The sequence below is a fragment of the Stigmatopora nigra genome, chromosome 12 (assembly GCF_051989575.1).
Source record: "Stigmatopora nigra isolate UIUO_SnigA chromosome 12, RoL_Snig_1.1, whole genome shotgun sequence".
NCBI lineage: Eukaryota > Metazoa > Chordata > Actinopteri > Syngnathiformes > Syngnathidae > Stigmatopora > Stigmatopora nigra.
Window position 1 is genome coordinate 7,348,287 of NC_135519.1, and position 14,566 is coordinate 7,362,852.

Sequence of the window (14,566 nt, forward strand, 5' to 3'; positions counted from 1 at the left end):
GGATGGTAATTGGGTGAAAAAGATGGGTTTTTAATTTTTTCCTTTATATATTGCCAGGGTATCATAATGCGACTTGGTATTGGCAGATTCTCAATATCGGGTGACTCAGACTTAGAGTCGGTTTCAAAAATATGTGATCGGAACATCCCTAGTAGTGTCAGTGTATTTGTGTTTTTATTACTTCTCCCATAAAGATGCTATCCTCCTCTGGTGACCTGGGTTGATCCCACACTGTCAGTTCCAGCATATGGTTGCGGAAATCCCGACGATGGATGTGAGTGTAGACGAATGTTTGATTCCACTTGGGTTCACAGGTCTTCTTTACTGCTTTTGTCCTGCGTTTACTCTTGTCACTATTTTAAAAAGATCCAAATATACCAACAAAAAAACAATCGTTTCCATGGAGCATTGTGCTTTTAAGAACATTGTGGAACCCTCATAGTGATTTAAATAACTAGTTCAAAGGCTCGCACAACATTTCTTACTATAACATTTGATAGCTGTACCTGCGATCAGGGAGGAAGTACATTTTGACGTATGGGCTTCTGGGCCGCCCATCAGGCCGAAGTGATAGCTCTACTGCTTGAAGCACATTGACTATTAGTTGATGATCTGCTTTGTCGTACCACAGCTTCACCTGCAGGATAAACACATTTGGTCTAGTGACTTTGCAATGTGTAGTCGGAATGGTTGAATACAAGTACATATACGCTCACCGAAAGTTTTCCTGGCATAAGCTGTTGGGCGTCTAGAATTGTTCTGGGACTAGTGGGAGATAGGAGATTTATAGATGGTCTCTCCATCTTCTGTGACTCAAAGGAACTTGAACCTGCTATGAAGTGGAATAAAAAAACTGAACATCATTATAGTTGGCCAACAGATAAGATATTTTTCATCTTATATAACTTACTTAATTTGACACATTTTGTTTTTGTATCTAAAACTATAAAGTGCACAATGCCTAATCTCATATATGCCTTGTTTAATTTTTTGTGAGAATGCAGTGACAGTTTGATATTAATAATATTATTATAATATTATTTTTTTCCCCTCCTGTTGTTCCCTGAAGGCAGTTTTAAGCTTACTTTTAGCTACTAAATGTTCCACTAAGTTCACAAACCAATTATATTTGATGAAATTGCAATGGGGATTTAAAGGTTGTAATGTGCACCTTTTATGGCAGAAAATGTCAAGATTAAGTGCTGTTCTGTTTGACAAATAAAATAGTTTATTTGCATTAAAGTTTTTAGCTTCAGAGATGTATTTGGCATTAATTAAACAATGCATGCAGAGTATCTTGAGTGTTCGTTATTTTAATGGACAGTACTGCATCTTCTCTATTTAGATGAAGTAGCTTGTGAAAACGGTCTGAAGGGTCCTGTGTTATTTCAAGCGGTCCAAAATAAATAAGAGAGTAATTGTTCATGTCGTAAGAACATAAAAATATATCGCATTCTGTAGGGGCAGGTAAACCGAATAACTTTAGTTTAATAAGAATGATAATAAGATTTTTTCAACTTCAGGGAACAACCATAATTCAAATTGGAATTTAACCAGCATTTTCTTATGATGATTTTTTATGGGCATCCGTGAATGGATTAAGTAAAAGTGTAAAACTATACATACTAGATTCTAATGGAGGATGGGATGTGTCTGGGATTCTTGGGATATCACTGAAAAAGAAAAAGAAAGCATCATTTACATATTTAAATCTTGCTAAATTTAAGTTATCAGAGTTAATAATGTGGATGCACAAGCTTACAAGCACAATTCAAACATACAGTTGTACTTTGACTGTTAATCTGCAGTAGATGGTCAAGCTAAAATATCATACAGTTGGAAATATGGAAAAGCAAACAAGCATGGTGATTTGAGGATATAAGCATATTTTATAATGTTATGGCTTGAAGTTGAATTTACGTTATACACTTTGGTCCCTGGTGAATAAGTCAAGCATTGTTTTTTTGAATGACCTACTGATAATTATTTGGTTCTAAGTGGATAAAATGAATAAGCGTGGTTAAATAAACATACAGCAGCCAGAATTCCAAACAGCGGGGTAGCAAAGTTTGGAACATTAATAGCATTATGTACATGATTTCTCCACGAAATGTAGAAGTATTTGGTGTGAGGAATATAATAATACTTTGATGGACAATTCCAATTTTGCATCCTTTTTATTAATTTTTTCGTCTCAAACGCTGCTTCCACTCACGAAATGGCTGGGGGTGCTGGAGACTATCCCAGCTAACTAGGCAGGCATGCATCTTTTTTAATTAACAATATATATTTGAGACAGGTAATTAATTATTCAACAGATCATCTAAAAGAAGACCTGCTCTTTTACCAGGATGCAAAATGGCACTATCAGTATGAACTATATTTCCATGAACACGAAGGATTCAAATGTCCTAATGAAATGACAATATTACTTACTTAAATTTTCTATACACCCTTTGTGATTGTTTGGAGAGAAATTATCACATTTAACTTGGATCCCAAAACAAAGTAAATATATTTCACTGTAAATAATCACACTTTTCAAACATTCTGAGATGCAGCCTTCAAAAAAAAAAAAATCACATTGTTTTAGAAAAATAACTTACCCAATAGGACGGGATACAACTAGCTCAACTTGGGGCTCAGCTTGAGATTCAAGGATGATATTGTAAACTTCCTTCATGGTGGCTCCTGGTAATAGTTTCCCATTCCACTGCAAAACTTCATCCCCTGAAATGGGATGCTATGCATTATTTTGTGTCAAAGTTATACAGTCAATATAGAATTAGCATTGGATGGTTAGTCTCATGCAATCAACATAGGAGAGCCTATTTTACTTCTCAAAAATCTTACACCAATATCAAGCCTTCGTTGCTTAACCTCAGAAGGTTTGTTATGGGTAAAAACATATGAATATTGAGGCTTCAGTTGCGTTTTTGAGGACTATTGAAGGATCAATATACCTGCTCTTAAATGTCCCACCACATCAGCCAAGCTGCCTTTTTTGACCTTGGTGATGAAGGCACCTAATCTTCCTGACTCTGTTATTCTACCGCCAACCACCTACAAAGAGATATAAAAATCCATAAGTAAAAAAATGTAGGAATCAATTTTGAAAACCATATTCTTTAAATTTGTAATGTGCATTTGCTGTGATTTTTTTCAATGCCAATCTGACCTTTAATCCCAAGAGAGCCCCCGCTTCTTTAGGCATGGTTGTGCTCCTCTTACTGAGGGTTATTCTGCCGATCAGATGGTCACCCTCTTTGGATGGTTGCCAGGTTACAGGATGCTGCAACAACAACAAAAAATAGAACTGCTGAGACTTGTAAAAGTGTTTACATTAACACATTGGCTTCTAATGAATGACCGATCCAAAAAAAGTCTGCAACGGATAAATGAAAACTATATTACAGCTATGTTTGTTTGACGTCGCAGTTGCTGACGAAATTCTGCAGAAATAAAATTGAGTTTAAAAATACTTACATGCCAAACAGTTGGGTCATGAGGGTAGCACTCCCAATCACCTGCAAACCAAATACACTATATTAAAATTCAATCTAGTATTTCCAGCAAAGATAAATGTGTTCCTTCAAGCTGTACTCTTCTTCACACATTGGCGTTGAGGAAATGTGTGCAGAGCTTCAACCCCATTGTTATGACATGACGTAAAATTAGAGTAAAACAGAGTCAAGCATCCCTAAGAGCAGGCACACAATGAGCTAAATGGGTTGTGACAACTTTATATAGTGACATTATGTAATCCTAAAGCAAACCAAGTACTCAGTTTCCGAACTCATGCATGAATATCATTTTGTGTTTGTGAAAACTGGTAAAAAAAATACTATGTTTACAGTCATAAATGGTCTGGATGGTACTAAAAATCTCCATAGAAATCTTTTTCGAGATATCATATCATACAGCACAAACAGTTATATATGCCCTGGAGGGGAAAGTCACATTAGTATGGCAACTTTTGCTTCTCAGTATTTGGTAGGATGATTTTTTTTTTTTTTTTTTTTGTAGCAGACACTATAGTGTGCATATAAGGCCCGGCAGCATATTCGAGTGTGAGTGAATGTTTCCATTGTGACCTCACAATGATTCTAAAAAGGCAAATGATTTAAAAGCCCGCGTTCCTATCAGCTGCCAGCAACCACATCTCGTAATTGATCCTGTCTCAGTCTGAAGCTAAAAAAGGAAGCAGCGTCTTGCTGCCATGCTGGAGTGTGTACAGTAAAACCTGCTCTGTCAAAAACAGCTCATAGCAGATCTCCCCACTTACCCAATGTCAGTATTGAAGTTGTACCTAAGAAACCTGAAATACTGCCCTCTTACCGTAATTAATACAATCTCAAAACTACCGATGCTAAGAGCAGCTGAAGTGATAAAATATTTTTGCCCACTTCGCTTCGACACTAATTTGTCCATGATGAGTGACTGGCTCCAATATACCATAAAGCCATCTGGCATAGGCTCCTATACATGAGTATATGAGACATATATTATTGAAATGTTTACGATCATTACATGAAAATCAAGCTATTTAATGATACAATTACAACATACATATAACATGTTTATCTTTGACAACCTGCTATGTCTGTTTATGATGGAGAATTATTATGGGTAGTAAAATGAAATCTCGTTCTGTGAGATTATGCTTTAGGCATGCTTGTATTTATTTATCGTGTTTATTGCATGTCAAAGTTTCAGTGACTTGATTTTATCATCTAAAACCCTACTTTAAATAAGTAGTACATATAGAGATAATGTGTCAAGACATGAATAAATGTGAAATTAAAACATAAATAATACAATGTTTTCATGCAGTATTATTGCTGTTTAATGCCTAGCAATGAGCTCCAGTTCTAAAGAATGACCAGCTGTGATGTGACATCGCCCCACTTGCAGATAACAATGTTAGAGTGTAAACAGATGTGTCTTCTCGGGCTCGAGGACATAGTTTGCTGTGTGAAGCCATACAAGGTCAACACTCTGAAATCAAATGGGGTCAAACGGACGCATCACAAATGCACAAACATAAGCATACAAATACACTCGGTGCGACTGTCACCACCAACTCACCCCCTTAGGGTCAAGCTGAAAACATGACACTCAGCAAGGCATTTAGACACAAAAACATGCACAGTCCAACCCTCATTCATTAACATGTGCACTTGTCACAATGACAGTCAGGCTATTGGCTCTGGCTTGAGGCAGCAACTGAGTATAAAACCCAGAAAAGGTTGAAGGTGCTATAGTACAAATTCTCTATTGAAAACCATCAGCAGGTTGAAAATGCTATTGATAATCACTTTATATTACTAATTTTTAGAGAAGGAACCAAGAGAAATATACAGCAAAAAATGTCTGTTTTTCGTAATATCATTGGGGGCTTGAATTGAGGATAAGCGGTTCAGAAAATGAATGAATACTTTAACTATGTCTTAGTGGTGTGATTGTAGCATTAGTGTTTTTGTTTTTTTAACATTGAACAGATGTTCACGTTGCTTGATAAATAGTGCAGAAGAAGCTGTACTGTATTCCCTAAGGCAGTTTTGAATTTTAGATTTTATAGATGAGGTACAAATTCATGTACAGGACAGAAGTAGCCACTCATACATATTTTCCTGATAAAGAAGCTCTTGCCCACACAAATTTCATGACACCCATTCAGGTGTGTCCCACATTAAGCACAAGTGCCATCTAAATTAGTCGTTAGGTCTGTTTATGGAAAGCACTAAATTAGCAGCAGCATTGATGTTTGTGGCAGCAATAGACCAAAACTTTACATGTTTAACTGTCCTTTCAGTAATAAACCTCCCACGTCTTGATGTCACATTCCCACGGCACGTGTCATCACTCAAGCTCGGACATTTTATGTGTCGGATAGAAGGAGCAGAGATTAAAAAGAAATGTCTCACCTCTTTCACTGACACTTTCAATCTCAGCATCTTCACAACTGCTGTATTCAGGTGTAGTCCCACCCTCTTCCTCTGAGCTGCTGACACTGGTCTGCCGTTTGCCTCCAGTCCCAAGTCCTCGCTTCGATTTGTAGGGTCTGGGTGGTGGTGGACGCAAAGATTCCGATTGATCTGAGCTGAGTGAGTCATTGCGTAGCATGCTGTCAGCCTTGTTCCTTTTGCTTCGTCTCACTACAGGCCCCTGTCCAGGAACTTGTCCAGGTCCTGAACTCTGAAGTTCTCGAAGTTGAGAGGGGCGGTCCTGTTGCGCAAGTGCGCGTTCATTTAGTCCACCGGCAGTTCTCTGTCCAGACATTATGCCATCCCCAATAATCCCAGTTGGACAGCTCTGTACTGGAACAGGATGGCCTCGGCCTCCAGAAGGAACTTGCCCTGTTTGACGAAGAGGGCCACCACTGTGGCCCATGTGTTGGTGGCCCCCCTCTTGTGTCCGTTTCAGCTCACCACTTCCTCCCACTGGATCAATCTCCAAAGAACGTCCTTTCATGAGCCGCCGGCTTTCCCGGTTCTCCCTGGATTCACCTCGGAGCTCTCGGTCCATGGAAACCTGGGTTTTCAACATAGGATGGCCTGACCTGCGTTCTCCTCCACTGCCTCTCTCATTCCTCCTAGTGGAATTGATAGGTGAGCAACACAAGAGAATAAAAGCGTTAACTTCCAAACAACATAACACATTGATGATATGTAATCCACTATTCGTTTGGTGATATGTATATTGTCATATCGTCCATCTTATTACACATCGATTATTTTATGTATTAAATGCATATAAGAAGTGTAGTACAAGGGCAGACAACAGTTCTTAAAACTTTAAATGGTTCTCAAAAGTTTTGCCAATATTATCAGTTCAGAATGTTCTTTACAAAGCATACATGTCTCTTGGTGGTTCACTTCGTGAACGGATATCTGTCCCGGCTGTACTTCCAGGGGCACCGGCTTGGTTGGGGTCTAGTGATGTTGTGGAACCAGGAGGAGCTTGGGAGTGGGATCGGAGCTTCTTATCACCAAGTGTTTGGCACATAGATGGCTCACTGATTGCTGAACCGAGAACAGAGGACTTTCCTGATGGACCAGTGAACCATTGACCTGGCTTGGTAAGTATCTCCTGTTGTTTTCTGCAGTTATTACAAACCCAGATGACCTACAGAAATAACAATAAAATTAGAGATTATACACAAGTGCAGTTGTACAAGGGCTAGTATTTGTTAATCAAATCAGGCTTAGTGTTTTCGGTGTAGCTCAACTTACCATTTGACAAACTCCTTATATAGTATCTAATGTATTTAAATAATATATAATTTAGCAAATAAGAGCAATAAGTCATACCAAAGTGACTTGCATATTCTACAATAATAAATTGCTGGTTGCAATAAGTCATCTATGGGAGATGTTTGATTAGTATTTGACATAACGGCATACACTACTTCAGTCATTTCCAAACAAATGGTGACAGAACAATGACTATTACCAGTAGTTAAAACCTTCACAGTTTCTATTGATGAGGAATGAGGTTCCATCCCAGAATAGACATGATGAATCATGGAGTAAAAGAGAAAGTGCTGCACGAAGGCCCTACAGCATGAACAGAGTCATAGTCAACCGCCCGGTTTTACATCACATTCAGTGACGGAGGAAGTGTGGCTGGCCGTGAAATACAGACACGGAGGATGGAGGAGAAGAGAGATGGGAGGTTAGAGTCAACCCATCTTCTCCAGCCACCAGGGTTCTCATTACTCCTGAACACTCCCCAATGACTATTTAAAGAGAGCTAAAATAAAACACTCTTCCGTCTGCCATAGCCACCACCCCTTTTCCCCCCATCCTCTCCCTCCACTCGTGCTCTCTCTACCCCCTTCTATTTCACTTCTCCCTCCTCCAGATTGCTTTTGATTAAAGCTACAAAAGCTGAGGAGAAAACAGCTTTACACCGACGCCGCGGCTATATTTATCCTGCCAAACAGCCCTGCACCACCAGTGAAAGTGGGAGAATGTGCTCAAATATACACACACACACACACACTTACACGAGCGCCGCACACGCAGGTTCGCATGGGACATTATATCTTTGTTGAAAAGATCCATGTGATTTAAGGTAGGCAGAGACATTATTGAATGTCTGCCTGAACAACATATTCTATAGATCACTCTTATTTGACCAGTGAAGGCAACAGGAATTCTTCAATATATAAAACAGTTTTTAGTGAACCTCCACTTATCACCGAGGATACATTTCAGAAGGACTCACAATTGACGCTGTGCAAATCCACCTAAACGGCCATCGACCAATCACACATCTTAGAGATCCACTTTTGCCTTGTTGTTCCCCCTTTGCCGCAACTTTTTATATTTTGAATATAAGCCTCCACTGCATATTGTTAACCAAAAAACAAAATGTTGAAGAAGAGCAGTAATATAATATGTACTGTAGGATATAAATGTGTTTAATTATTGACTTTGGCAAGATTTTAAACTTTCTGTTATGTGAAATCGATGTTTGAATGGAAACACGAATAATTGAACGGTGAGATTAGTAGGAAAGTTTACATGTACATAAAGTTATCATTCTTGCTGGAGCAGTTAATTCCAAACTAAAAATGACCAGCATGAAGGGAATGTGGAGCTACAAAGCCCAATAATCTTATGATACTGTAATTCCAAATAGTATTCTATCGCATCAATGGTGAGGCATAAACAAGGGAAAACTGTATGCACACCAAAATAGAAACAGATATGCAAAAACAATGGCGACAACATCAGCCACATAGACACATTGCACTTGTGATCTACACACAAACAGGACACACATACAAACACACGACTGCAGCAGCAGCGTGTCACATAAACATAGTAAGATCCTCCAGAGATCAGTTTGTGAGTGAAGGAGAACTACAGAGAGAATAGCTTTTCCAAAGATGGAAACTAGGACACAAAACCCGTGTGTGTTTGTTTGGCGTCCTGCAGCATCTGTGCCTGTGTGCATCCATCTGTGTGTGTGTATGTGTGTGTGTATGTTGGCTAGATATCTGGACTCACATACAATGTGTGCATCAGTGCTCATATGTACTGTATATTAAATGTGGTAAATGTGGATGAATTTTCAGGAAAGAAAAGGACATTTTGAAGTCAAATGTTTAGTATGACTTTAAAAGGCAAGTATTTGCTCATGTTTGTTGCAATTAAAATATAAAAAGAGGGTTTGATAAACTTATAAATAAATACAGGTCATCAATCCGAAATTCCTGTTGTGATCTGATCAACTTCAAACTTAAGACGTTATGTTGAAAATGAAAAGTAATCTAAAGATTTTCATCCATCAAAGGCTATAAGGTCTCTTCATATCTATATTATTAATTATGTATTTCAGTGTGAACACTAATGAAACATTCCGAATATCTGACATAACAATTTATATATGTTATTGATCACTACTGCCGTCAACAACATTCAGTTGCAACCAGGCAAACATACTGTCACGCAACACTGCAATATCACATTACACACTAAATGCTTGCCACTTATTAGGTGAGAAAGAGTCCACGAACAGCCAACAGAAATTAAGGAGATGGAGAAGGAGGTGCAGGGGTGGGAACAGGAAGTAGTAGCAGCCAATGACAGTTTGACGTATGGCACCGGCACAATGCGACTGTGGCCATCTATAAATCCTGAGCTAAGGATGAAAGACTGCCACAAAGTAGATTAGTGTCCACGGCAGCTAATGAGGTACTACATCTCCACACCACAGCTCACACAAAACACAACACACACATACACTACATGTACAGTACATGTGCACCTACCTAGATGGCAAATCTACAGTACAGTAGAATGCAAGTCGAACATTATATAATACACACAAATACTACCCATTGTATGGAATGCATATCTCTTGAATACCAATGCAAGATGGTATGCTATTTTTTCCAAGAAAGCAATGAAAACTTGCAAAAACATAAAAATCGGATGGTTCATATGTTGTATTTTTCCTAAATTTTACATAAACCTTGGAATATCCGTCAATGCTACTGTTATTTAAAAAAATCTATTGTATCATAGTTAAGAAATTAAGTATACTCCACATTTACAAACTACACACATACACAGAACCAAAAATGAGATAGACGTCTTCTGTGAATGAGCACACTGACACTAACATTACAAATACGTGTATATGTTAATGCGTAGAAAGAAGCGGAAGAAAGATGGCCCTCTTTGGACCAGTCAATGAGAGAAGCACATGGAGGCGGACACAACTAGCCAGACTACCAATCAATAGTAATCATGAGCCGCTCTGGCATTAACAGGAGATGGCACATCGCTCAGGCTTTTTCTACAGTGTTGTGCTACGACAAAGCAGCACATCTACAAGAAATGATGTGCTGCTTTGTCATTAAATCAATACATATACATTTTCAACTGTTTTTTTTAATTCCACCCTTAATATCATATTGCTGCCAAAACTGGATTAGTTTTTTTAATCTGCAGTTGCAAGTCATCCAAAGATTGACCATTGTTTTTATTTCATTCATCTTGATAGAATAATAGTATCTTGATATTTAAAATGCATATAACTGATGAACTTTGATTGAGACAAGAAAAATCAGTACTCACCACTTTGTCCTCCTTTAGCCAGGTGAACCATACATGGGGAAAAAAAAGTGAAAAGCATATTCAGAAAGTTGTGTAAATAACATAGCCTTCACTTTAGAAATCTGTAAGTATTTCACTTATTTCTACTTTTGTTTGATATTTTTATGAAAATGTGATATAAAACTGGCACCCACCCTATCAAAACACCTGCTACCCCATGTCAGGCAATAATTAAGGGAGACTTTTGGGTGTATGAGTCCAAGTGGGATCATTAAATGCCACACCGGGAACACGGGGGTAGGGGGGCACACCACCTTAACACCTTAGCTTACAGACACCTCTCCCCTGCCGTGTGTTTATAGGGCACCTCTGCCCCCCCTGTGAGACCAAGACAGAGTGGGATTCTACCCACTCTATCCACAACTCAGTCTAATACCCAATTAACCTTTAGCAGGTTACGCCTGGGTCACACAGTGTACTGACACTGTGGTGGGGTCACACACATAAGAGTATTATAGCCATATTATCTCGTTTGCTGCTATAAACGTCAATCAAATTCGATGGTCAATGGCTGCCAGCCCCCAGTCAAATTGGATTGGACATCGATCACCGTCAGTGGCAGCGGGGCAATTATTTGCCTATGCACTAAATTCAAAAAATGAAACCAAACATCTATTTTGCCTTAAATTATCATAATACTAATATAATAAAAATGACACTCGTCCATCCTTGTTGTAATGACAATACCAAAATACTGTGCCATGATACTTTTACTCAAGATTTCCTTGAGGGCCAAAGGCCATTTTTTTTGTAATGTCACTTTTGCTTTAGTGACATGGAAGAAAATAACATTGACATTTATGTGACTTTACTAGTGAAAAAGAACTAAAAAGGTCACTCCCGAGCTCACCGTATTAGATCGAAGGGACACCCTCCCTCCGCAGCGAGCACAGAACTTGGTCTGGCAATACGAGCACAAATTTCCACAACCATCTGCAAACTTAGTCTTCTGGCAGATGCCGCAAGTTGGGGCATCATCTCGGTGAACTGCTGAGCCTGCCGCAGCTGTGGCCTGCCTGATCACTGTCTCCCTGTAGCTGGAAAGCTGCTGCTGGATGCCCCTGGAGCAAATAAAATGTGCGGTGAATGCTGGATGAACTGTAGAAATATGCAAAAGAAAGATGAGGGGACACATTTCCATGAATTCACACAATAGGAGGAAAGTAGGTGAGGCCACTCTGGTTAATGTAACACGTTTGAAATATTTTCACTTGAAGGAGAAATTGAATGTACATGTGCAGACTGAGTCATGACAAAGCAACAACTCATAACATGAATCAAAGATGGGTTTGACAGTAGAAGCCACTATATCTGCTTAGGGAAAGATGCGTTGATTTTTTTTTTTTGCAGGGCGGTGGGCTGTAAAAAGGTGTTTCCCAACCTTTTAACTAATGAAATAATGTCTTTATGCCTCAATGCGCCAACAGTGATGGATTTGACCTAGCGCAGGAGGATCCTCAAAGGTCTTGAATGAATGAATTTAGTGCAGAAGAACTTCAAAGTGATCCCATCAACCAAACAAATAGACGTCTGGATGAATAAGAACAGAGATTGCCAACCAGGCTTTCTCGCAAATGAACTGACCTGACAAATATTAGTCCTTGTAAATAGCCAAATATTCTACTGAAGCACCTCTAAACTGTTTGGGCTTGTTTTTTTAAGATCCAAAATAGTAGCCAATCAAGCATTTTGTGCCTTTTTAATAGAACAAATGTACAAGTTTTTTTTGATGGTTGAAGCAAAACGACAAAGAATAGCACTTGCTGTGCTTGCAAACATTAATGGGCAAACTGCATCCCCAATATCTAGTCAGACTCTGTCTCAGCTATGGAATGTCATCACTGTGAGACTCTTCCGCATTTCTCTGTGAGTTTCCCAGGAAAAGTTAACAAAGAACTTGATCAATATCTCATTAGGTTCCAGCAATGGTTTTGGCTGTGAATTTGGAAGCTCAATCATAGCATAATCACGATAAAACACATTAGAAAAGACCTTCTGTTTGACATTCAGTACTTGTGTCCAAACTAAGCCAAATAAAAGGCAAAGCGCCTCAATCCAAGAGGTTCATTAGTGCTACTAAACCAAATATTGGCACATTGTGTCTTTAGTCCTGTAGCTTTTATTAAACCATGTTGGCTTGTTGTCGGGATTCGGAGCCAGTTTCAACTATTCCCTGAAGGGGTCGGTCCTCTGAGGTCTATATGAGTCATTCCTCATTTTCTTGGATCAATATTAAAATAGGAAGCCAACAAAAAATAAAAAATAAAAATGTGTGTAATAGAAAATCCCAGAATAACCATTTAAAATTACATATTATAGCTCGTATGTGCATTGACTTTGTTTACTAAAATACACATAAAAAATGCTACACATGTTACCATTTTCTGATTTTACAACTACTTATATATCCGTTTTTTTGGATGTTGTATGTAATAATTTGAGGTAATCATACATTTAAACCATAACTGGGAAGTGACCTGTAACCAAAATGAGTTTGACACCACTGTTCTACATCATTAGGAGTGAACTCAAATTTAAAACCACATCATTTGTTAATTTCATTGGATGTGAGATGTTGAAGTTAAATTTTGGCATTAATGTTAGAATGCTCCCATTATGTCTAACAAGGTGTCTTTCTCATAGTTTTTTTTTTTTTTTTGCATGCAAAGCAAATCCACCCACATTCATTTTAGCGCCTTATTTGCAGCAAATACTTTAGCACCTTTTTTAAAAAAAACAGAATCTGCTGGACTTTTGAAACTTGCATTGTGGTATGACAACACCCTTCACACATCAGATATCATTTTAGTGTGTTAAATTATAATATTTGTGTCTTTTAATATAATTTAACCTTTTGAGTACAGTGGTCCAGAACATCACCCTCAAAAGTGGAATGATGCCTTCCATCTCATTTTGGTGCATTTGTGTTATAGGTCTACCGTCACACCATCTTTATGTGCACACATACTGTGTGTATGTGAATCTGGCTGTTTATGGCATTACCAGGCCATATGGAGCCCTGTCTGGGGAGCACACTACCCACTTAATTCTTCTGTTGGCTCTGATGCTTCCTCCATCTGCCTCTCCTCTTTTCTCCCCTCCCTATTTGTTGATGTTCATGGACAATATCTGCAAAAAAAAACTAACTTTCAAGACTTACCAAACCCTTGATGTAGAGGGACAATGGAATGCCTTATGAGAAGCTAGGCATGTACTAATGCTACCCAGCATGGTAAGTTCTCTACCGGAAGTGAGGAAACTTGGAACAACAGACCTAGTCTCAGCTTGACCGAGCAAACAAGAGAGCCTGCGTGTGTCTACTTCCATATGGCCACAGCAAGTATTATACACCACAGTACATGTACAGGGGAAATTATTCTGGTGCATGAGTTGGCACAAGATATATTCAGTGTGATTATCAAAGCTCCAGTGAATGCTATTTTTAAGTCACAAATAGTGTTCTATATGGTTTAAGTTGAACTTTTAAAGAGTAAAATGCAAAAATATTGTGAATAGAAACACAATATTACTTGTCATTGACCACTATTTAAAGTGGGAGAGAAATCCATCAGCGATCATTGGCTGCCAACCCTCCCAGTCAATAAAGACCAAAGTATTATGTACAGGTGATTTACACCAGAAACACTATTTATGAATGAATCCCTGAGATGTAAGATAACCACACCCCTTCATTGCCTTTGAGGATGACTTTGTGGACCGCTTTATTCAAAAGGTGAATTAGTATTATAAATCCTCAGACATTATTCTGCCAAGACTAAAAAATTATAATTTGGATCAGAACCAAACTGTAATACATACAGAGATACCATGCTCTGAATACTGTATGCCAGAAGAGTGTCATTATGATGGGTTTATTGAATGACAAATCAAAAGACCATGACAAAATTCTGTAACAGGGGAAATAAAAGATG

The 14,566-nt window shown here is 38.5% G+C and overlaps 1 protein-coding gene and 1 long non-coding RNA gene across 2 annotated transcripts in view; one reads left to right on the forward strand and one right to left on the reverse strand.

Annotated features, from left to right (window-relative positions):
• The window catches only part of rims1a (regulating synaptic membrane exocytosis 1a), a 31,211-nt gene that overhangs the window by 14,368 nt on the left and 2,277 nt on the right, over window positions 1-14,566 (reverse strand). The window contains exons 3-14 of the mRNA XM_077730389.1: window positions 11,485-11,695; window positions 10,596-10,607; window positions 6,860-7,128; window positions 5,928-6,595; window positions 3,487-3,527; window positions 3,179-3,292; window positions 2,964-3,063; window positions 2,607-2,730; window positions 1,627-1,673; window positions 717-832; window positions 507-637; window positions 182-353 (exon numbers count right to left, since the gene is read on the reverse strand). Coding sequence (XP_077586515.1) covers window positions 182-353; window positions 507-637; window positions 717-832; window positions 1,627-1,673; window positions 2,607-2,730; window positions 2,964-3,063; window positions 3,179-3,292; window positions 3,487-3,527; window positions 5,928-6,595; window positions 6,860-7,128; window positions 10,596-10,607; window positions 11,485-11,695 — 2,005 coding nt within the window. The remainder of the gene's footprint in view (window positions 1-181; window positions 354-506; window positions 638-716; window positions 833-1,626; window positions 1,674-2,606; window positions 2,731-2,963; window positions 3,064-3,178; window positions 3,293-3,486; window positions 3,528-5,927; window positions 6,596-6,859; window positions 7,129-10,595; window positions 10,608-11,484; window positions 11,696-14,566) is intronic.
• Window positions 5,942-14,113, forward strand: LOC144205799 (uncharacterized). The gene is made up of 3 exons (XR_013328230.1): window positions 5,942-6,611; window positions 6,915-7,081; window positions 13,568-14,113. It is a non-coding gene; the product is annotated as an uncharacterized LOC144205799 (long non-coding RNA).